This window comes from Lasioglossum baleicum, chromosome 5 (genome assembly GCF_051020765.1).
Source record: "Lasioglossum baleicum chromosome 5, iyLasBale1, whole genome shotgun sequence".
NCBI lineage: Eukaryota > Metazoa > Arthropoda > Insecta > Hymenoptera > Halictidae > Lasioglossum > Lasioglossum baleicum.
The window spans coordinates 9,802,267-9,826,981 of NC_134933.1; the positions used below are offsets into that span (position 1 = coordinate 9,802,267).

Below are 24,715 nucleotides of genomic sequence, written 5' to 3' on the forward strand. Positions count from 1 at the left end.
GTGAGAACCCGACCTGAAGCCGACGCCGATCGTTCGAGCGAGAATTTTGTCGCGGAGGCGGCCCCGAGACCCGAGATACAATCCTTCACCCTTCTTCGAAGGTTTTGCGATCGCGTCATGTAGACAGTGTGCACCGATGCAGCCGTGCATATCGACCCCTCTTACCTTGCAGTTGCAGTTCTTTGGGTCTACACCCCCGTGAAACTCTGCTCGAAGGAAACCTCGAGTGCTTCTTCCGTTAACCGCGTGGCTATGCGTGTCTACGCTGTCTACAGGGTGTAACACTAACTCTGTTACAGGGCGATCTGCCATTTTGCAAACTATTTGGCTTAAAGGTAGTCGTATTGTGGTGGGAGTAATTTTTTCTTGAAGGGTATTTCTCTTTTTACCACGTTTTTTTACCACGCTTATATTAGCTTGCCGAGTTGTTGTTGTTGTTGTTGTTGTATGCGTCAAATCTTGTAATCGAATTTTAAACCACTTCCCGATGAGCTAGAGTCTTGAAACTTTAAACATAGCTGAGAACTGGATGACAATGCAATATTAAAAATCAGATTTTTAAAAAAACTGTGCGTTCAGTAGAAAAAAATATTTTAATATTAACCGTCACATCACGCCGCGCGACGCTCGGAGTACATCATCGCGTTCAGCGATCCCCACTCCGCGTGTCAGCGCTCCCTACTCCACTACGCGTTCCCACTCCGACTCATCCCCACTCCACTGACCCATTTCGCACCGAAGGAGCTCAGTCAGCGTGGTGTTCCGTTCATTCAGTTCCATTTCGGACAATTTCGGACTCCACCAAGAGACGTCGTCTCTCGGAGTCAAACCCTCGTTCTATCTCGCGTGGTTCCATATCTTGCGTTTCTATATATATCTTACTATTTCATACCAGTATGTATTACTATATCTTGCGTTATATTTAAAAAAGACTAAAAAGTAGAAAAATACTTTGTAGTCCGTTTTAAAATCGTGGTATTTTTTAAAAATTTATTTTTATTTAAATAATTTTACATTTACAATGTCACGATCTTGGCGTGATCTGGAGTGCCAATTATTTACAAGTTTTTGTTACTTTGAAATCTCGAAAAAATGACCTTGATTTCGATTCACCGCTTGCTCAGCATCGATGAGACAGAGATAAAAATGATAGAAAAAGAGATAAAAATTGCTGTACCATTATTCAAAATACTAAATACTATCAATTACTAAACATTCAGGTATTGTATGAGGTATTTATACCAATTTCATATACATAACATTTAAAAAAAAAAATTCACAGGGAATGGAAATATTCTAAATCGAAAGAAATGTTCAATTTTCAAGTTAAAATAGCTTCGAGAGCAAAGGGTTAATTTCCTCAGCAATATTGTCGTCTAACAATCTCAGGCTGAATTCCAAATACGTAACTGTATATTCCGAGATGAGAGGTTTTCGATTCTCAGCAGGGTCGCGTTCGTGGCAGCTCTCCGACGGATCCGCCTGGGGGCGTCGCGGCGCTAATCGGCGCTCGATCGAACGGCGACGCCCTGGTCATCGCAATTACCGTTCCCGCGGACCTGGACGCGCGGATTCACGGGCGCTCTCGCGCGGCTTTTCCGCTCTGCCCCGCGGCGGATAGAAGCGTTCTCCGGCACCCGCTACCTGACGCACGGATAACGGAATCAAAAGACGATCCACCTCCGGGCCAGACTCCTTTTTGCTCCCTACCCCTCCCACGCCATCGACTCATTTCGCTCCGCGAGCTGGCAATTTCCGACCGTGAAGCAATTACGCGAGTTGATTCGGTCGGGGACGCTGGCTTAGGGTCAGCGGAATCGTCAATTTCAACCCCCTTGGAATTTTTAGAAAATATTGATGAACGTCGAATTACTGTAGCAAAGTATTATTGCTATACATTGGAAGGTCGTGTCTCTAGGATGGGAAAAATGTAATAAATCTTCATCCTGAGATTATAAACAACTTTTTAAAGACTACGCTTATATTATATTTAAATGCACTAAAAAGAGAAAATTATTTTATTCCTGGTTCCCCCCAAAAATTTAATAGAAATTTAAAGAAAATCATGACATTATTGACTACATAAAAATAAAAGCGTGGAGCACACACGAAGATTACGTCACTATGGCTTAGCGCTCCACGCTTTTAATTTTATAGTCACTAATGTCATGATTTTATTTAAATTTATATTAAATTTTTGGGAGAACCGGGAAAAAAATTATTTTCTCCCTTTTAGGGCATTTTAATATAAGCGTGGTTCTAAAAAGTTTTTTTTATATTACATTTTTCAGTCTTTACATATCTTGTAAACGATTTTAATTACCACTTCAACCAAGATCTTTTGTAAAAGGGAAAATATTGTGTCATGATTAGATAATTTATTATCCCGTTCTAATAGCCAATAAATAAATATCCTATTAAATTTGGATATTCCTATGGGAAGAGGTTAGGTTAGTTATTTTTGATCCCACGAGTATGGCGGCAAATATTTCAGCAAGATTGGACTATGGGAAGAGGTTTATAATTCGATTACAAGATTTGACATATACAACAACAACAACACAGGAAGCTAATATAAGCCGGTAAAAAGACGAGAATAATTGACAATTTTGTTTGCCTCGCCGACCTCATTGAATTGTACAAATTTATTCAAGGCAATGTATTTACTTGTACGTTTCTTAATCTCATTGGGAGAAAATACCGCAGTAAAACGTACACCCGCAGTAATAGGTGCATTTACCCTACTTTCTTGATGTTCCTGTTGCACACTAGTTCTGAACTAGGTCCAACCCCGGCGCAAGTTCAGCAGCTCTCGCCGAAGTTTTCGTAATAATTGCAGAGGAGCCAGTTCAGTAAAACTTCTTTAAACTGATGTTGACAGCCATAATAACTGTCCACCCCACCACCAGCATTGCGCAGATGTCATCAGCGCGGAGTAATTACAGTGGGGTGGACAGTTCGAGAGACTAATGGTGTACGTCCGGTTATTTTCTTACCGGGAAAGAACAGTCTACAGGAAGATGGCACTTCAAGATAAATTTGGTTGTTCGATGAAAGATGAGCGTTTTCTGCAAGGTGGAGTAGTCGCATAGATTTAGGTGTGTCTAGGTCTTTAGAGATGTTCGCTCGAGGGATGTCCTGCTTGAAACAGGTTGCAATTTTATTTCACGTTTAATGGTTTTTACCAAGCCTTTTCCTGGCCTGGCAATAAAAAGTAGCGTTTGACAAGCGAGAAGGAAAGTCAATTTCTGCCGCGCCGTGCCGGGAGGAGTTGATGCGCGCGTTTATGCGAATAACTGAAATTACGCGAGCCGCGAGCGTCCCATTACTCGCTGTATAATAGTGATTATGGCGAGCGTGTGTTTATTGGCGAGTGTTCGAGATGATGTCAGACCAAAACGAAGGAACGCCTGTCTTTCTGCAACTATTTAGTCGTTGAATTGGAACTCGATTCCAACGTATCGTGTACTTGCCTTGTATACCGGGTGTTCACAAAATCCGGGTGGAACAAATGATGGATTAATATCGGTTTTCTTAAGCTTCATAGATTTTTAACAGAATTTCAAGTGGGGCAAACAAGGTCTCAAATTTCTACTGAAATCAAGATGGGAGACGAGGTAGGTCAGGTCCCAAATGTCTACCAAAATCAAAAGAGGAGTAGAAGTTAGTCAGGTCCCAAATTTCTATTAAAATCAGAAGGGGTGGGGGTCGGTCAAGTCCAAAATTTCTACCGAAATCAAAAGAGGACTGGGGGTCGGTCAAGTCCCAAATTTCTATCAAAATCATAAGGGGAGTGGGGGTCAGTCAAGCCCCAAATTTCTACTAGAATCAAAAGGGAAGTGGGGGTCACTTAGATCCCATGTTTCTATTAAAATCAAAAGAGGAGTGGGTATCAGTCAGATCCCAAATTTCTACCAAAACCAAATGGAAGTGGGGGTCAGTCAAGTCCCACATTTCTATTAAAATCAAAAGAGGAGTGGGGGTCAGTCAGGTTCCAAATTTCTATCAAAACCACAGGGGAGTGGGGGTCAGTCGGGTCCCAAATTTCCCGCAAAATAAAAGATGGGTCGGTCAAATTACAAAATCATAGCGGGATCTATCACGCTCCAAATTCCCCTGAAAATCAAAGGGGGGTCAGTCAGGTCACAAAATCCCCTGCGATCAGAAGGGATATTTCAGCTGACTCCGATCGTTGCCCCACTTTGAAAGGCTAGTCAATAAATCACTCTGAACCAATGGTGCACTCGCGCCGATTGAAATCCTTGAACCACAGGTCCCGGGGAGCCAATATTGATCAATCTGCAAGAAAAAGGGTTGTTCATAAATCGCGGTATGCGAAGGGAAGGTGGATTGTGGGGGCAGAGAGGGGGGTAGAAAACGCAGCGACAGGCGTGCGCTTAATGGCCGGTTGAGTAATGGATCCGCGTGTCGGCAGTTCATAGCGAGGGAAGGCGGCGAACTGTGCCGGCCAGGTCTCGTTAAGACATTTCGTACGGTTTTCTTGTTTGCGTGGCGCTCGCGTATCATCCTGTTCGGCCGGCTGGTAATTATTTGCTCGTAGGCAGCGCTGGTAAATGGAGCGGAAGGTGTTAGTCGTGGGACGCGCTCGCGGATCGTTGCACGGTGATCCAGGATGGCCGTTAATCACTGCTACACAATCCGCTCCGCTTTGCTCCGCGATGCTTCGCGAATTGTAAGGCTCCGAATTGGAACGTCCCAAATTGTAAGGCTCCACATTGCGGCGTTCCGAAATGCAACGCTCTGCAATGTTCCAATCCGCACGTGCACACGTGGGCGGACGTCCGAGTTTTCGCAACAGAGCAAACCGCGACCAAGCGTAGCGCTCTCGACGATGGAAACGTTCCACGAGCTGTCGACAGATGTTCGAGGCCGTGTTATTGTGCGGTTAGGTCGATTACGTTTGGATTTCTGTTAGCTAGAAGCAACCGAGACTAGACGCAGCGGGAGAGATGAAAAGTGGACGGGCGATTTTCAACGATGACCTAAGAACCCAATCGACCGAGGTAGATACGGTGTGAACGCGCCCGGGATTTGGTGCTGATGATTCATGTGCTGACTATGCTGCCAGATACTCTGCCAAAAGTCTTCTCAAGAAATAACTGAAATGAAAGATCGAAAGGTTCCGATTAAAATCATTCAATCGAACAGTGTTGAACGTTTCTTCGGATACGATCAAAAATAAATTGTTAAAAAGAAGCTGATTTAGACTAGAACTATAAGACGAATTTCTGGCCCAGATTTTCACCCTTTCGGTCTCGTGGTTAGAACCCTCGACGAAAAGTGTCACTCACCCCGATCAGGCGAGCGCGGCGGCTAGTTACTCGCGTGAGACAGGCCGACCGCAAGGGGTTAAAACCGGCGAGATCGATGTCAAAGAAGGAAACCCGTTACAGCGTAGAAAGGAAGTCGATGAAGTGCAACAGACGGAACACGAGTAAGAAGAGAGGCGAGTTAGTGGGGAGGACTAAAGTGCGCAAGAGCAGAGAGGAGAGACGGTCGACGCGAAGAAAAGCTTGTAGGAGGTGGAGGAGGAGGAGGAGGAGAAGGAACTGGCCGTGAAAGGGGGAAGAGAACGAATTCATCGGCTGGGATCTACGAGAACCGAACACGACACGGATCGCAACGCATTAGATCACCGTTCCAAAGACATCCATCATCTTGCTGTGTTCCTTTTCTCTAATTGCACACTGCTTTCGATCAAGCCTCGTTCTAGGATCTTTATGCAAAATAAAAATATTCTGCATTGATTGTGGGAAGCAGGAATAGAACAAAAATTGATTTCATCCCTTAACGACTTTGTTGCGTTAAAGACAACATTAAAGACAATATTCTTGAATTTTTCTAAGCATGAACGAATACTTTTTAGCAATAAAATTCATTTTATTGTTATAAGATGATCGTTAACGCGTGTATTTCTATAAGTGACTTGGGGGCCGACGCGACGGTTTTGACGTTAGGTCGCCGGAAAGTATCTTGACGATCTCGCGCGTGAGTCACGCGGCTCCTTCCTCGTTCCCAGCGGTTCCCATGAGTCCGACGGGGGTCGGGGCCCAAGGATCTCGGGCCCTTTTCCATCGCAGGGTCCCCGGAAAGCGGTTTTCGCATGCTGGCCGCGCGTACTCGCTGACGCATCGACGAGGATTCCCTCGATCCTTGCCCGCGATAAACCGAGTCACGCGTGGCAATGATCCGATTATGGTTCCCCGCGATTCTATCGGCCGTTGTATTTCGCTATTATGGCGGATTCACGTGGTGCCGCGTAAACGGACGTGCAAACGACCGACGTGAGCGTTCGCCGCTTTCTCAGACCGTTCTTTCTCCTGAGAAATTAACCAACAGTGCATTCAATCCTTCCCTCGCAACAGCATCGGATGACAAGCTTTGAAATTGGAAGGCCTTGGCTTTCATCCTTGATCTCTTGGTACTGCGGGATTCCGTGAGACAAGGTTTTTCGTTACGGATTTTGCAAGCGAATTGAGTTTCACTTCGCGTGATCACTGTGGTAAATCGTCGTTATCGCGGGATCGAGATAAGCGATATCTTCCTGCAGGTTCTACTCTGTTGACAGTTGATAGCTGTTGCATTTATGCATGCTGTATAATCGCTTTGAATTACTGCAACGATTGTTCGAGCCTCGATCCTATGACGTTGCGGTATTGCTGGTCTCAGAGACGTATGTCTTTGTTCGAGGAATTTTTGTTGCTTTGTCTGGCTAGAATATTGTGAGGCAAGAAAATGATGCTCTTCATGGTTGATCTTGTCGCTGAAGAATAGAAATAGTTATTTCAGAGTATATTTCTTGTGGAACATCTTTTTGCGAATATTAACAAAGGTTGTGTTGCTTTGTTGCAGATATGCGATCGTGTGGTTGCTGTCCGTTGCCTCGCTGCACTGTAAGGTACAGTATTTATTTATTTATTTATTTGCTGGTGGTTGGGTGGCGCACATTTTTGTGCAAACGGAGAGCTAAACCTATTTGAACTTTGTACGACGCATATTATAATATCTGCTTCGATAAATATATTTATTTAATCATTTACCACGAAAGCATCTTTATAATTTCAATAATTTCGAAATAAACAATCTTAAAATTTTCAAGTTCTCATAGTTTTAACTAAGAAAATAAGAGAAATGATAACATACCAAAATAGTTTGATAAAAACATCTTTATCAAAATGACCTTGTACATTTGAAGGCGACGAATCACGAAAACGCAGAGGGCGAGGGTAACGCCGAGGAGTCGGTGCTAGAAGAAGCAACCGAGGACTATTGGGCCGGAAGTGGATCCGGCCCCGAAGATGATGACTCGCTACACAACGAGACCAGAGAGGCGTTAACGCACGAGGCCAGCGATCACGACGCCGTAAGTATCATGATCGTTCGCGATCGGAATCGTTGTTGCAACACCTATAAGCAATCAAACTCCTCTCTGAACGGCCGTTACTCATGTTACACCTATTGTTAGAACCGCTGTCGGACTTCCTTCGATAGAGTTGAAAGATCCCGACGAGCCGACGGTAAAAATAACGATTTCCTGCAGCCGTTTCGCGTAACCGATGCATCATCGATTATTCGCTTGATAGGGAAAAATGAAAGATCGGGGAGGCAATTGATTGGCCGTCTGCGCTACGTCCGATTGGTCAGCGATGCTTAATTATCGGACGATTAGACGGAAATTATTGATAATTATAACTAATGGCCACGGGGAATCGAAGCCTTCGGGAATGACACGATATTAATTGCCGACGAGATATAACATTAAATAAAAATTGAACAACACTTTAAAGACTTCCTCGTGGAACAGCATCGCACTGTAATTTATTTGGACCCGTTCTAAAGAAACGCTGATCAATAATGTAATTTTAATAATATAGATAATTATAAAATTGTCCGAATAAAATTGACAATCTCTTTTAGAGAATCGTGCCGGTCCGTTCTAGTTTGAATTTCGTAAGAGTGATCCAGCAGGAAAGCAGCATTCCTCGAAGTGACATAAGCGGCTCGCAAATTGGATCGAATTAAACCAGTTTCAGTCGGAAAGCAGGTGTAGGTCAGAGACAAGTCCGACAGACAGCAACGTCGGAGACAGGATAGGTACATTCACCCAGCTTGTCCGACCGATCGTAGCCGTACTAATGACTTTCGACACCCTAACCGCGCGACCGTTAATCATCGCATGAGCGCGCGTGTCATGTTCCGACTCGAGAGACCAAAGGCAACGGGTTATACGGACGAGAGAGAATGATCGTACGAAGAAGAACAGGCCATCCGCGGACGTCGGTTCCCGTTTAAAATGACGCGTGGCGGTTTTAGATGATGACAACAAGCGTTCGAGCTAAAGTTTCGTCCATTGAAGCCCGGGGGAAACATGACAGAACCGTGGTACCATAATCAGTACCTGTGTACGCTATGCTGGTCGACGCGTTGTGCACTTTTCTGCATCTTTGAACGATCCTGTAAAGCCTAACTCAAAAACCTGTCTTACTTTGAAGTCCTTTCTCGATGAATCTTTGTTTAAATAACTCTTATCGTTAAATTAATTGACGAACTTTTTGATGAACAATTTCAATGGAGGAACACATTGAAATCAATTGTACTGTCTTACTTTGATGTCATTTCTCGACGAACGTTTGATTGAATGATGTTTATCGTTAAATTATGTGAAGACTTTTGACGAACAATTTCAATAGAGGAACACATTGAAAACAATTGCACTGTCTTACTTTGATGTCCTTCCTCGATGAACGTTTGATTGAATGATGCTTATCGATAAATTAATTGACGAACTTCTTGACGAACAATTTTAATGGAGGAACATATTGAAAACAATTGCACTGTCTTACTTTGGTGTCCTTTCTCGACGAACGTTTGATTGAATGATGCTTATCATTAAATTAATTGAAGACTTTTGACGAATAATTTCAATGGAGGATCGCATTGAAAACAATTGTTGTCCTTCCTCGATGAACCTTTCTTTGAATAATTCTTATCGTTAACTTAATTGAAAACTTTTGGACGAACAATTTCCAAGGGGGAATAAATTCAAATCAATTGTACTGTCTTACTTCGATGTCCTTTCTCGACGAACACTTGATTGAATGATGCTTATCGATAACTTAATTGAAGACTTTTGACGAACAATTTTAATGGAGGAACATATTGAAAACAATTGCACTGTCTTACTTTGATGTCCTTTCTCGATGAACGTTTCTTTGAATAATTCTCATCGTCAACTTAATCAAAGTCATTTTGACGAACAACTTCAATGGAGGCATAAATTCAAATAAATTGTACGATATTTGTTAATGTACTCTTCGATACGGACAGTCAAAGAAATGAATCCTTTACGTATAAATAAACACTGACAAATAGAAGATCAGCCTGTATATCTTCATTTAGCGCCAGGAGGAAACGCGCGCGCGCTCGCTATAGCCATCGCAAATGATTATGACTCAACTCTGAGAACCCAAAGCGGTCAGCAATACCGAGACGAGTGTATACGGAATGAGCTTGGTGAAATGCAACCCGCTTGCATTTGGATCCGAGTGCATTTCGCCCGGTGCAGGGATCATCGAGGATAATCTCGATGGCTCCTAAAAGCGGTTAAGAGGGACGGGAAAATGATCCGGTTTCTGTGAAACCGGTGATTGGCCAAGCCGAATCCTCTTCCTCGGTACTGGCACCGCGCATTCTTATCTCGGTGTTGTGGCTGGAAAGAAAACCTCTAAAGAGGCAGTTCGTCAGCTAGCCGCACATAAAGCGGAGAGACAGCGCGGATACGGCGAAAGAATGATCCTCTAACTACTCTAGTGGCCCATAAACGCTTGCGAAGCGTCGTTCCGCGGCGCGGCGTTTGTGCGATCGAATTCCGCAGATTCCTCAAACGCGGAATCCGTGAAAAGCAATAATTTCGAGGAAATAGAAAGCATACCGAAACGAGACGGCGAAGAACACGGTGGTGAGATCAATTGGAATCTTATGGGGTAAGCTTTTGTGGGGGATGCTGCGATTTCTTTCACCAAAGAATTGAAAAGTTTCCCTAATTTCAAATATAGGTTTTGCACTCCAAATTCATCCTTATATAAATCAATTTCGCAAAAGGGTGAATTTCTAGTGCAAAACCTGCGAGTCGACGTTACTGCAAAACTGTTCCTATAAAAAAAAGAGACATTAGGTACGTCGTTAGCTGTGTCGGGCCGTTTAATGTTGAAATAACAACGCGCGCGATGTTAATTTGATTTTCTATATACGAAGCGAGAGAAAGTGATGATCATGTTGGTAGTAAACGTGTTAATGGCCAGCGCTGCAGGGTTTGGGATAATGATGGTTAATTAGAGGGAGGAGGAACGAATGCGAAAATATAGTATTGGCTGAAGGCGTAGTTGAATTAGTGTAGAGTCAGGATGTTATTGTTAACATGAGGTGTAATTTGTGTGTAGGTGGTTTATGTTGGAGAGGGTGCGGCGTACGTACCGGTTCCCTCGTTGAAAGGACGACCTCTTAGCCCGAACCTTCAAGCACTTCAGACACTTCAGGGTCTGCAAGGTCTTGCCGGAGGAGGTGGGACGGGCGTGGTCGGCGATGACGACTGGAAAAGGCATCCTGAGCCCTGGGACCGTGAGCACAGGAGGTACAGACCCAACACGACGCGTGTGCAACGTAAGTCCAGTATTTGCTAATTAATCAGGCGCTATGCAACTCTCAAATCCACATTTTCAAACATTCCAATTTCCAATAACTCACAATTTCAAATATTCCAATTTTTAATATTCCGTTTTGTCGATCGTAGATAATGCAAATAAATTAGTTAATGATTTCGGCGCCACAGGTTCGATCAAATATTACTCACAAGCAATTTTGCAATTTAAATTGTTCGATCCAAATGTGGACCATTTTCAAGAGAAAATTTGCGTCTGTAAAATACTGTGAACTATAGTAATTGTTTAACAAAATTCCAATTTTTCACATTTCAACAATAAACAATAAATACAACAATAAAAATTTTCTGTTTCAACTATTAGATGATTGCACAAGTTCGTGCCCAATTTTCATTAAATGTCGCAAACTGTACTGCACGGCGGAGTTAAAAAAAGAGAATTATATATAGTCTGAATTTTTTTCTAATCGTAGAAAAGAATGTTTGACGATAATAATTGAGATTAATAAAACTGCATTCTTGAAAATATAACCATTGAATTTTATTTTCAAATCTGGCACGAACTTATGCAATCATCTGATACAAAACATAGAAGGCAAATCCTTCCTCCTTTCTCCAATGATGTTAAAAGATTAAAAATAGTAAATTCGTGTTTGTCTCGCAATGTTTTCCCTGTTTTAAATTGCGCTTATTAATAATCGCATAAAATCCACAGTCCCGACACGTACCCGTGATTATTACTGTTTCTGTGTCTGTCGATCGATCGATCGATTGCAAGGAAACGATCGAGTCTGATCGTTCGATCCAGGAGAATCGATTCGAGCGTCGCTGGTCTCGTCGTGGTCCCGACACTCCGGGATCCAGAACGCGATGGCGAGTAGAGCTACCGTTAGAGTGGACGCAATTAAAACGGTGTTGGAGAGTCGTACGGCACTCCTGACATCGAGAGTACACCTTCGACGCTACGTCCTCTTCGTCCTCTCCTTGAACGTCCACTCCTCTTCGATCGTTCGATCGCTATTATCCCCTGGATCACGCCTAGATCGAATCCTGCCTCTTCACGATGATGACCCTTGCCTGCAATTCCTCAAATTACCTGGTTACTGTTGACTTTTTCTCGCTGAATCGAGCCTTGGAATTTGTTGTGAGACGCCTCAACTGTCCAACTCGAGTTGTATTGCAATAAAACATGATCGAGAAGGACGGAAACTTGATGGTACACGTTCCAATACATTCCGAGAATTTTTTAGACTAACGAAATCATACATTCTAATTGGTTAAATACGCACTCAAAATGAATCATTCTCCATTTACAAATTTTTGGAGAGCAATCTTCTGCCTGCTGTCGATCTGACTATAGCCCTCATTTCAAAAAATTCTTCTGCTAAAACACGTCTCACTTTTACTGGAAAAAGTACACTGATCATTCTTCATTTACAAATTTTTTAGACAGCAATCTTTTTGTTTACCTTCGATCTAGATAATGCTGTCGATCTGGTTATAGTCCTCATTTCAAAAAAATACACTGAATTCTAATTCGATCAGTTGAACGATCACTGAGAAAAAGCAGCACGAAAAGTTGACATATTTCTTACGTGCCGGAAAAAACGTCGCCGAGGCCTAAAGGGTAGAAGTGCCACTTCCAGCTCGACGGCCATTGGCCGCTGCCATCAGGTAACAGTAAGAAACTGTCCGTGATAGAGGACGTGTACGACCTTCGTCATTTGAGCGAGTCCGCGGAGGGATCTTTAACGATGTACACAACGCGTTAGAGTTAATATCAAGGTGTGAAGCATTGATGGATACCCGGGTACCAAGGAAATGGTAGCCCTGCTTGGAAACCGGTTGCATTTATGAAAAGAGGAGGCGGCGTTCGACGGAACAAAGAATGTAAACGGTCCCGATGCGGAATCGCTGCGGACTCCCATTTAAATCCCATTACGGTCTGTCAGTCGGAAAATTGCGGCAGATGAAACGGAACGAATAAATACAGATTGATGCGGGCCATCGAGACGCGATTACCCAGCAGCCAATCCGACTTTTCCTTTGATACGATTCTCACAGAAGCGGAGGCTCCGTCGTTAAACAGCCATTTGGCTAATAGCTCGCGTGCTCTCGTATTCTCGGCGATCATGGCACCCGATATAAACTGGACAAAGAACATGTAATATCGTGGCGATCCCGGAATTCGGAGGTCGTATCACAGCTGGGTTAACGGCGAATGTATAGACTATAGACAAACACCGGAAAACACGTTTCTTTTTTGTACAAGATGCAAGACTTGGCTTGCTGTCTCCAAGTTAGACTCATCTTACTTTCCTTCGACGGTCGAAGATTTTGATGCTTCGAAAGTGATGAGTAGACTGCTCTTGAAAATGTGACTCTTGAAATTTAACTCTTGAAAATTTTCAGAAAATGCTAGGACATAATATATGCAGGCTATAGTACGAGTTTAATCAATTTCAGATCTAAAAAGGCTACCACCACGGAAAATAAGGTTCTATTTGATTCGAGTTTCTTAAAGTTCGTCTACAAGAATTGCAAATTGCATAAACATCCGAAGTTCAGTGATGAGAATCGAAGTTTCGAAGCTTCGATTTCAGAAACTTCGAAAGGTGATGAGTAGACTGCGGATCTTCATGCAAAATAAGAAAATGTTTGATGGCAAGACACAGGAGCGAAATAAAAATTTCTTTCTTCTTTTAATCGTCTGATTAAGCTGAAGCCGATACGCTGACGTCTTTAAATCTCTTGAATATGTCCACTGCTTTAAATTGTGCTTACCCATTTTTATCATAAACGCATAAAATCCGCAGTCTGGTGATGATAGATTAAAACAAATATTTAAAGTATTTGCAGAGTGCTTTGAGACAAGTGCATTCACGGTCGTAATGCCGCTAGCTGACCTTCACGGTCGCGCGTTTGTCCCTTCGCAGAGGGTTTTACGACGGAACAGAACCAGTGTGAAAATTGCGTAGACACGCACATAATCAAGGTAGAAGAATCAAAACTATAACATCGTATTTGGGAGAGTCTACAGAATCGTTCTACATAGAAATCATTATTATTTTGACGATAAATGCATTAAATCCGAAGAGGTCCGTTGTTTGCTTAAAAAAGGAAAGAAGGATTCCGTGGGTGGTGGACGCGGTGGACTAGAGGGATGTTGATGATGATGAAGAGACGGAGGAGAAGAAGAAGCGAAATGAAGTCGGTGCCCGAGGTCGTAGAATCGCGCGTCCAGACGAGGATACATTAAACCTAATGGGCCTTCTTTCGCGTAATTGACGATACCGCGGGTGGCCTTGCGTTTCCCGCAGAGATGGGTTTTACGACTTCATTCGAGATACGAACGCGGCCCCCGAGGAATTCATCATCGGTGAACACGAACGCGGACGAATCTTTTGGACAGCAGGCCGAGGACGAGCGCATAAAAGCTGGCGCAACCTCCTGGTGTGCTCCGATGCTAGGTTTCTGATAACTGAATTCTTCTTCTCGTTTTGCTCGGGATTATTGTTCTTTTTATCGCGAAATCTCCTTGAACACTGTAACTTTAAATGAACAGGACAACCCTTGTCTTTTGTATTTAACATGTTTACACAAATTCTCATTATAAATAAATTTTGTAATACTTTTAGAGGAACATGAATAAGTTGTCGAAAGAGAACTGCAGTAAACGGGGTTAAAGAAGGATTCATTAATCGAAGCACGGCTGCAAAAATAATGCCATGCTGCTGTAGCGTATAATAATAGAAAATCCTCTCGGCAGTGTCCCAGAAACGGTGGCAATCTCTCTGAAAGCGAGGAACGGCCGAGATCTCCGAAACAGTCTACGGCGCGTACTCGAGCGAGTATATCTTTGTTGCGCAACCGCCTCCATTGTTTACGCTCGGACGTTTTGCCGGCCGATGAACACAAAGCACGTATCCGCAATTCTAATCAGCGCCGCGTGCATACCTGGGTCCCTGCAACGCGTGCAACGTGTGTGCACCGGACAGGTCCGAGTCCGCGCGGCAGCATCGACGGCACAGAGAGCGCTCAAAAGTTGTATCATCGGCCCGTACCACCGACTGTGACTATCTACAGCCTGCATCTTCCGCCGTCCATCTTCCACACTCCCACCTGGATTACGTCGCCTCGCGATGGAAACGGCTGCCTTACCACTAAGAGCGCCTACGCCGGGCCTTCTTCTTCTTCTTCTTCTTTTTCTTCTACTGGCTCACTTTCACTCGGTAATCGGCGACCGGCTTTTCCGCCGGATGCTCGACTTTTCCGATCATTTCGACACCGGACCACCGATTCAAAAACCTTCTGCACACCCTGTCTATTGTCGTGATTCCGGAAGGACAACAACCTTAGAATTTTCTTGAAAGTCTTTATTTTGTATGAGAAGTCTTACGATATGAACAGGACGATGTGCGAATGAATTCTGAGCTAGGATGGTCAGGAAGAATGGATTGTCATGATCCTGGAAGGACAACAACCTCAGAATTTTGTTGAAAGTTTTTATCAGAAGTCTTGCGATATGAACAATATGATGTGCGAATAAATTCTGTGCTAGGATGGTCAGGAAAAATGGATTGTCGTGATCCCGGAAGGAGAACAACTTTCAAATTTTGTTGGAAGCCTTTATTTTATATTAGAAGTCTAGAGATGTGAACAGTACGTAGTGCAAGTGAATTTTGAGCTTGGTTGGTCAGGAAAAATGGAAAAATGGATTGTCGTGATCCCGGAAGGAGAACAACTTTAGAATTTTGCTGAAAACCTTTATTTTTTGTATCAGAACTCTAGCGATGTGATCAGTACCAAATGCGAATGAATTCTGAGCTAGGATAGTCTGAAAAAATGGAAGGAAGTACGATTTTAGAGTAGTGGAGTTGTAGGGGAGGAAAAGTGAAAGTTGGTAGTGAAACAAGGGATGGTCACTGGCGAGAACGTCTGGTTTTCGTCTATGTCAAGGATGAGATAAAATATTGTAGGAATATGGTTGTAATGGGAGAACGGAAAGACACAGAAGAGAGAGAGAGAGAGAGAGAGACTGAAGAGGATCGTTCAGATGTATGAGGGGGAAACCTTGCGTTTGGAAAATTACTATAATGTGCTACACGTGTGGTACTCAGACCCTTATCGTTAAGAAGGCTAGCACAAGTATAAAATAGTAAGAGTATCTGACACTATAATCCACAGTGATAATTAGACTGTTCATCTTTACGCAAAGTGAAATTCTCTATTGCAGCAAGGATCTTGGAACAAATCAGGCTCTGATCAGAGGAATTTTAATACTGTTTCAGACATCGAGGCAGAGTGCCAGGACGACTACATGAAGATCCGGATCGGCTTCAACGGTTCGTTCGCCGGTCTCCTGTACTCCGCAGGTAAGAGGTTTTCGAGAAGACTCGCGAAATGACGATCTGGGATCACGGACGTGACGCGAAAGAAGCCAATCGAGACCGTCCGTTCGTATCACGTCTCGAACCTTTCGCGACCGCGCCATGCCACACCACACCGCAGTATCTATCTCGTAATTATCCGCGCGAGGCTCACGGCCCGATTGATGCTGGCGGTGACGAGCTAATGGCAGGAATTATCGTGACGAGTCATCGTTCGACCGGCGAATTTTCCTTTTTCGCGAACCAGCCACACCAGAACGGTCGGACGACGGTGCGCTTCCGTTATTTTGAAAGAGGCTTGTACGCGTGGCGCACGCGATGCGCCTGGAAATAGCGCGTCCTTGTTGACCATCGTACGGTTGTGACTATAGCACAGACGAGGTACAAGAGTAGACCAATCAACCAATGTGTTTTTCTCTCTCACGCTCGTAGGGCCCTCTTACCATTCCGTGTTTCATCCTACCGTATCCATCAAAACTAATACTGTGGAACGTATATTCTATTAGGTGTGCAAATAAGTTATTTCCCCTTTTTTCCAAATTAAATATTTTATTACATACAATTACATAAAATGTAATAAAATATTGTCTGGCGACTCCCAATCGTTCTGCCAATTCTTCTTGCGTCTGGGCCGGATTTTCGTTGAGCAATTCCTCTAATTCACCGTCATCGAACTATATCAGTCCACGTGAACTTTGGTACCTTTATAAGACCTTAACCCTTGAGAAAGTGAAACCCGAAAATTTTTAACACTTCAAAAAAGCACATATATGGAAAATCCTGCAAAATAATCTACAATTAAAAAGAAATAAGTTCCGCAAGATGAAAAAATGTTTATGGACAAAATATAGTGAAACAACACCACAAAAAGACGCAGCCTGTCCAGATCTACAGGTTTTGCCTAACATATTTTTCAACGATGAAAGATGATTTTGGCGTTAAAATTTGTCATTTATTTATTAATATTGAAAAATATGGCAAACGGTTTCGGTAACGAATCTTGCCTACTCTAGGATCGGCCGAGTCTGAGTCCGTGACTGTAAATAACTGTAACTGTAAAGTATGTCTCATTTCTCGATAATGCAAAGATGGGGTTTTCCAGTAGTCAAAAGCACTAGAAAGAAGATCAATTCAGGCCGCGATCGCCTTCAAAAGTCCTATTTTTATGTTTACAAGGCGTAATTTGCATACAAGCATACAGCTGCGCATGTAGCTATATTCATAAAGCTGCGGGATGCAGAATAAAACGGTTTCTAGAAGTCGATGTTCTGGACCAAGTGAACCATCATATCTTTCGAATGAAGCGTTATTAGGGACATTTGGCGAACATCGTGGAATATCGAAGCATTAAGAAGTTAAGAACCGATCGATTTTAATTGCAGGCTATTCCTACGACCCGGACTGCATGTACGTTAACGGGACGGGCCGGGATTACTACGAGTTCTACATTCAGCTGAATCGTTGCGGCACCCTCGGCGAGAACACTCATCATCAGGACAGCAGAAAGAATCCCACAGTACGTAAAACCGAATATAGTCTCTCCTCTCGGTTCGTTAGGATCGCAGCGTGAGTGGGTCGTTTGACAAGGAATAATAATGATTAACGTCCCGCGGGAAAAATCATCTACCTTCCACCACCACCATCACTGCCTCACCTATACCCTGCCCCTGATCATTCGGAGCTCTTATTTCGCGATCGCCCGAGCGATCTGGACGTGTAACGATCGGCTCGATGTCCGTTTGCTTCGAACGTATTAACCCTTTGCACTCGGAGCTGTTTTCACTCGATAATTCACACTAAATCTACCGAGCTTTAAAAGTAGCCGGCACATGTTGCCTTATAAAAATAACAAGATTAAATTCATTTGAACTTTGTACGGTTCATATTATAATATCTGCGCTATACTAAATATATTTATGCAATCATTTGCCATCTTTATGATTTCAATAATTGTGAAATAAAAAATCTGGGATCGGTCATTTAACCGGTGGTGGTAGGTTTAGTGTTAAACATTTGGAAAGATTTCAGATTGCGTAAGTTCGTGCCCGATTTGAAAATAAAATTCAATAGTTAAATTTTAAAGAGTACAGCTTTATTAATCAATTATACAGAGTGTGGCCGGACGGGTGGTTCAACCGAGCGGAGGGTGACACTACATGTAAAAATAAGTCGGAAAAAAAGGAATAACATTTCTTCGTTTGACGCTTCGTTTTCGAGAAAAAATGTTATTCGATTTTTTCGACTTATTTGTACCACCCGTGCGACCACACCCTGTATATTCACCATTCTTTTTTATTTCATGCATATGAAATTGATATAATACCTGATTCAATATTTAAATGTTTGGTAATCGTTCAGACACCGAAATGTTTAATAATGTAAACAATATTTTAAGTAATGGTACAGCAATTTTTAGTGGCGATTCTGAGTCTCCGCTCGAGTGCTAAGGGTTAATACAACACGCGACTCTCCGAGGCACGGTCAGGTCGGCTCGAGTCATAAAGGAGAGGCCCTCATGTTAATAATTCTGTTACGTTCTGCTTATACGATTTATTAAACGCGCCCGGCCGCGAACGTTCCCATGATTTATCGCGCGGCGCACCGAGACGTGTTTGTTTGCCCGTGAAACGCGATTAATCCGCCCGAGACTTGTCTGTTTTAATAGCTCGGGCGCGCAAGCGAGGGATTTCTTATTATTTCTCCGATCGGCTTTCGTTTCTTCCATTGTTTCTCTCGTTTTCTTTCTGGCCAGACGGGATTTACGACACTCCCGTAAAACCTTTCAGAAAAACCTAATGTGGAACACGGTCACGGTGCAGTACAACCCGCTGATCGAGGAGGAGTTCGACGAGCACTTCAAAGTGACTTGCGAATACGGCTACGACTTCTGGAAGACCGTCACATTCCCATTCCTCGACGTCGAGTAAGTGTGCAAATCGGTTTACACGCGAATCGCCCCGGCAAATCGGCTGCCACCGCGCCGACAGACTGCCGATTCACTTTCGTTCGCTTCGTCGACGAAAAACACCGATCCGAGAATTTCCGCTGAATTAAAATTGAGATCTGCGAATAATGACTGTGTAACACTCGACAGGGAACGGAAACGATCTGAAATCATCGTGATGATCTTGATTTATTAACTCTTACTGTCCTGTGCACTTTGTTAGACGAATAGAAGGACACAAATTTCTGTTTCACTCCAGTTTGTCGCAATTCAGGGAAGAATTTTTATTTCGCATAAAGACTAAATAAAATTCGAAACATCCAAACAATGGATAATCCAAAGGATAAATATTCATATTGCTATTGTTCTAGGAAATTATGAACGTCAAAGTAGTTTTAATATCCCGTAGGGAAAAATTTTTATTTTGATCACTTTTGAAATTCGAATAATCCAAACAATAGATAATACAACGATAAATATGAATATTCTTTTTGTTCTAGGAAATTATGAACGTCAAAGTAGTTTTAAGACCTCGCAAGTAAGATAAATGATAGTGCAAGGGGTTAATGGGTGTGTGGTAGCTACCGCGTTAATGTGTACTTTCGAAATTAGGTTAGTGGATACAAGCATTCCAGCAGATTTTAGGTGGCCCAGGAAATGGATGATGTCCTAGTGCCGGATAACGGGCACCCGTTCCTCCCATGAGCCTAACGCGAGTATCTTCTTCCAGAGTGGCGACGGGAAATCCCGTAGTGTTCACCCTGCAGCCACCGGAGTGCTACATGGAAATCAGATACGGTTACGGGACCACTGGAACTAGAGTGGCTGGACCAGTTCGTGTCGGCGATCCTCTGACTCTCATTATCTACATGCGCAGCAAATACGGTACGCGCGCATAACTGCACGCATTTTCGCTACAGCTTCCCCTACCCTACGCGCCGCCGTCCACTAGCGAGAGATAAACCTAATCGCGCGGCGCCCCGTAACATCTGCCGAGTGTTATTCGTTGGAATAACGGGACAACGCCGAGACCCACTTAGCTTAACGTCGTTTTCCCTCCCGGGAAACTAATATTAGACTGTTTCCCCCGGATCGATGCCGTTGAGAACTTCCGCTTCCGATGATGAAGGGTCGTCCCTTTCTCGGGATGACTCTGTCGGAGGGTCTTGAAGGGTAGACCTTAAGATTGCGAGTTTCTATTCCGGGAACATTGTTATTGCGTTTCTGTCCCTTCTGCAGTCTGCCTGGTTGTTTTACTTGAGTAACCACTTTGATGCTTGTGGATGCTACTCTAGGATCCTCTATCATTTAGGGTGCTTGTGGATACTAATCTAGGATCCTCTATTCTTTAGGATGCTTGTGGATACTATTATAGGATCCTTTATCCTTTAGGATGCTTGTGGACACACTACTCTAGGATCCTCTATCCTCCTCCTTTAGGATTCTTGTGGAGACTACTCTGGGATTCTCTATCCTTCAGGATGCTTATGGAGACTATCCTATGATCCTCTATCCTCTAGGATGCTTGTAGACACACTGCTCTAAGATCCTCTACCCTTTAGGATGCTTGTGGATACTACTCTGGGATCCTCTATTGTGTTCAGGATACTTGTGGAGACTACTCTAGGATCCTCTATCCTTTAGGATGCTTGTGAATACTACTCTAGGATCCTCTGTCGTTCAGGATGCTTGTGGATACTGCTCTAGGATCCTCTATCCTTCCTGATGCTTGTAGATACTACTCTAGGATCCTCTATTCTTCATGATGCTTGTGGAAACGACTCTAGGATTCTCTATCGTTCAGGATCCTTGCTGATGTTTAAATCCTTCTCTCTTGATCCACTTCTCGCATCCACATCGTTTTTCATCAATCAGTGCAACGATTACTTCTTTTAACAGATGGTTTCGACATCGTCGTGAACGACTGCTACGCCCACAACGGCGGCAACAAGCGGATCCAGCTGATCGATCAGTACGGTTGCCCGGTGGATGACAAATTGATCAGCAGATTCCGCGGATCCTGGTCGGAGAGCGGCCTTTTCGAGACTCAAGTATTCGCTTACATGAAGACGTTCAGGTTCACCGGCTCGCCAGCCTTGTACATCGAGTGTGACGTCAGAATGTGCCACGGCAGATGTCCGGTACGTACTTACATACCTTGATAAGCAACAACTTCTCCGAGTCCGGTTGAATTGGCCGGTATCTGAATGGAACGGTTCATTCATATTTTCCACTCACCTGTTGCGGTTTACGACTATGTTCAGAGCCAGCCGTGCCACTGGAGAAACGCCAAGAACGTGGCCAAACGATCCTTGCCGGAAATCGGCGGTCCATCGACACCTGCGACCAGTTTGTCGGAGAATGTGAATCTCTTCCAGTCATTGCGCGTTCTACAGGAAGGCGAGGCCGATACCGAGTTCTTCCAGAACTCGACCACGGCCTACAGAAATGGTAATTTCGGTATTCCTCTTCGGTTTCATCTCTGTCCAGTTTTCCACGATCGTGGTGGACATTTTGTTGTTTCTGAAACGGAGAGTCAAGTCCAATTTGATAATGGAACTAATAATTAAAAAATATTTAATATATAATATACAATAAATGACCAGTTATATATTTTTCATTTTACGATTGTTGAAAGTCTGGAGTTATCTACATGGAAATTGATCTGATAAATTTTTTATCCAACCATATATTGCGATAAAAATGGCACAAAATCTAAATAAATTGAGCCTTGTCATTTTTATAAGCTGAAACATTTTAATCGCTTTTAGTGCTCGGTAGGTCTAGTGATAATATATAATTTGTCATTTCATGATATGATTATTAGTAAAGTTCGCAATGAACCAGAAATTAAAATAAGATTGCTTAACAGGGAAGAAAGGGGGTGGATGGGCATGTGGCGTCTATTGATTTCTGTGTACGTTGTTCTTGGCAGGACCCAGCGAGGCGACGAACGACAGAGTGTGCCTACGATCGACAGTCCTCAGCACGATGGTCGGGATCACCTGCGGTTTCCTCTGCATAATGGCAGGAACGATATTGGCCATGTGCTCACGGATGCGAAGACAGGCCAGGGAGAAGCTGCTGTCCGACAGCATAAGCTACATGACCCACAAGGGTAGAATTAACTAAACGCGGCCTCTACGACTGTACTTGCGAACCTTTTCTACTTCCCTCTTCTTGACCGTTCTATGGTACGCGTGTACCAGCCGAGCGACCGGAGAAAATCCCTGTCGATAACACAAGGACAATCTCACTCGGTAAATGTAGACAGTAGTCGGTAAGAAATTGTGAACGACAGTGTCGACAGCCAATAAGGAACACCACGAGAAATGTACTTGAAAATTAACAAGTCGAGGATTATTAAAATAGGTGCGAATTTTTACGCTCAGAAAATAAATGGAGGAGTGAAGCATTGCGATGATCGTGTAATTAGGTATACACGATTTAGGAAACACTGTCGGTAAAGAGATACAGAGTTGCCGACTAAACTCGCTCGTCCTTTTATCGACTACGCTTTCTCTTTATAATCTGTCTTCTTCTTCTCCTACAGATGGAGAAGGAACCTTCTCGTTTATCGCGTGTACAAGCAAGTTGCCGTCCGTCGATAATAACGATTAAAGGCGAATTTAGAAGTCGAGGATTTTGCCACGACCTGTTTGTCGAGCGCGCGAGCAAGAACGTAGTTTGAAAATGTTCAGAGATAAACGACACGACGGAGGATTTTATGGTGGTTAGACTGCAAATTTATGCAAATCATCATGTTTCGTAGGTTCTTTTATATGTTAGATCATTTGGAAAGTCATTTCGTTTTCTCCAGGGAAAATAAGAGCCAATTTTTTACCATTTACAATAGAATCAGTTTTATGAATTATTTAGGCAATTCAATTTTTTAAATTTTGCAACAATTTTGAATTTCATCTACTCAATTTTGCTATAAATGCATAAAGATCTGCAGTATATTTGTCACTCCCTTTTTGCAATAAATGCATACAATCCACAGACAAAGAATATGTATATGATCATGGTAGTATAATAACAAATGGATTGTCATCGCAACACGAAAAACGAAATTACTTTCCGACCGACCTGATACATGAAAAAATAGAGAAACGAAAGAAAGATTAAATGAAAATACTGTCGATTTTTAGTGACACGTGTTTTCTTGTAGTCCGTAGTTCCGCATGCAATATAAATGCGTAAAAATTAGTTTAATGATCGTATCAACGAGACGTCTCTTTGCTCGTACGGTCGGCGTCACAGGAGATTAAAATAAATATCTAGATAACAGGCACCTAATGCCGTTGATGAGATTCAGTAGTTTAAGTATGTCCAATCACATTACTCGCCATATTCAGGAACGCAAAAATTAGCGGAGCCTCGTCGTCGCAGCTGAGCAAACCAGACGTGTTGATTGAATTCTGCTTGGAAATTTTTATTAACACCTTATATTCTTGTTTGATAAAGAAAGCAATATTACATGAAATGACAGTGAAAGAAGAAAATGAAGGAAGGGCTGCTTCGTCGAGGCAAAATGGAAACTCGAGGTTTCTGAATGTTCGCGAATAATACATTAACGTATGATTTATACATTACGCTATATAACAAGCAGCCACAATATCTAGGTTTATACTATCATATACGGTATATACAGCGACCAGTGTCTTGATTTCCTTCAATATTTTGTATCGTCTTCATCTTTTTATGTATGAAAGAGAGAGAGAGAGTGAGAGAGAGAGAGAGAGTAAAAGAGAGAAAGAGAGAAAGATAGAGAATCGATAGAATCGCCAGGATCTCGCGGGAACGGCCAGCGAGGATTAAATAATATTTTGCGAGACCACCCCGCGCGTAATCGGGGGAGCCAAAGAAACGTAGCCCAGCTCTCGTCTTAATATTTATTCCAGATTATCTCGCCGATCTCTTACTCGCGCGACACTTTTTAATCGTCAGCCGGTGAAATATTAATTTCCCCTCCTGGTCGTTCCGGAGCCCGTTTCATTCGTTCTCGGGAAGATCGAACATAGACAACAACGTCAAGAATATCCCAATTCTCACACGGACCAATCAGCAGGATCTACTCGATCCACTGATCCACTGCTCGATCGAATTACTTGTAAATATAGTACTGTACGATGGCATAATATTTATAATTAAGCTCGTGTGTATCAAGGTTTCCAATAAACTTTAGAAGGAGTACCCGTCGAGTCTTCATTTCACTTTGGTGATCAACGGCGCGGCTGTCCAGTTGTTATAACCAGAGCTGTGCTATTTCAATTACATTCTAATTCAATTACACAATTGCAATTACATAATTACAATGCAATTCAAAATTACTTTGTAATTATAATTCCTGGAGTAATTCAATTTTAATTCGGCATAACTCTGGTTGCACCAACCAAACATTATAAGTAAATTTATAAACTCTCTAATTCTCGAAAAAATCTTAGTCTTAAAATTTTTAATTCTCGAAGTATTGAAATCTTAAAATTCTGAAATTTTTATATTTTTACTACTTTGTGTTTCTGTCTTTTCACTTTAATCATAAATGTGTAAAATCCGTAATTTAGCGATCGTCTAACAACGCAAAATTCTGCAATAATTTTGGGATTTTAATAAAAATATTAGGTAAAGAAGTTTGAAAGTAAAATTAAAAGTGTTTAAACTAGAAAAAGTGAAAAATTAAAATTAAAAACCTTTTCGATA

General features: G+C 42.7%; 1 protein-coding gene across 1 annotated transcript in view; it reads left to right on the plus strand.

The window, feature by feature from the left end:
- The window catches only part of LOC143208660 (uncharacterized), a 103,306-nt gene extending 79,079 nt beyond the window's left edge, over positions 1–24,227 (plus strand). Inside the window, exons 2-11 of the mRNA XM_076423256.1 lie at positions 6,874–6,919; positions 7,217–7,384; positions 10,461–10,680; positions 15,970–16,053; positions 17,451–17,584; positions 18,855–18,991; positions 19,743–19,897; positions 20,912–21,153; positions 21,277–21,463; positions 21,948–24,227. Coding sequence (XP_076279371.1) covers positions 6,874–6,919; positions 7,217–7,384; positions 10,461–10,680; positions 15,970–16,053; positions 17,451–17,584; positions 18,855–18,991; positions 19,743–19,897; positions 20,912–21,153; positions 21,277–21,463; positions 21,948–22,144 — 1,570 coding nt within the window. The 3' untranslated portion in view covers positions 22,145–24,227. The remainder of the gene's footprint in view (positions 1–6,873; positions 6,920–7,216; positions 7,385–10,460; positions 10,681–15,969; positions 16,054–17,450; positions 17,585–18,854; positions 18,992–19,742; positions 19,898–20,911; positions 21,154–21,276; positions 21,464–21,947) is intronic.
- Positions 24,228–24,715: the final 488 nt, after the last annotated feature.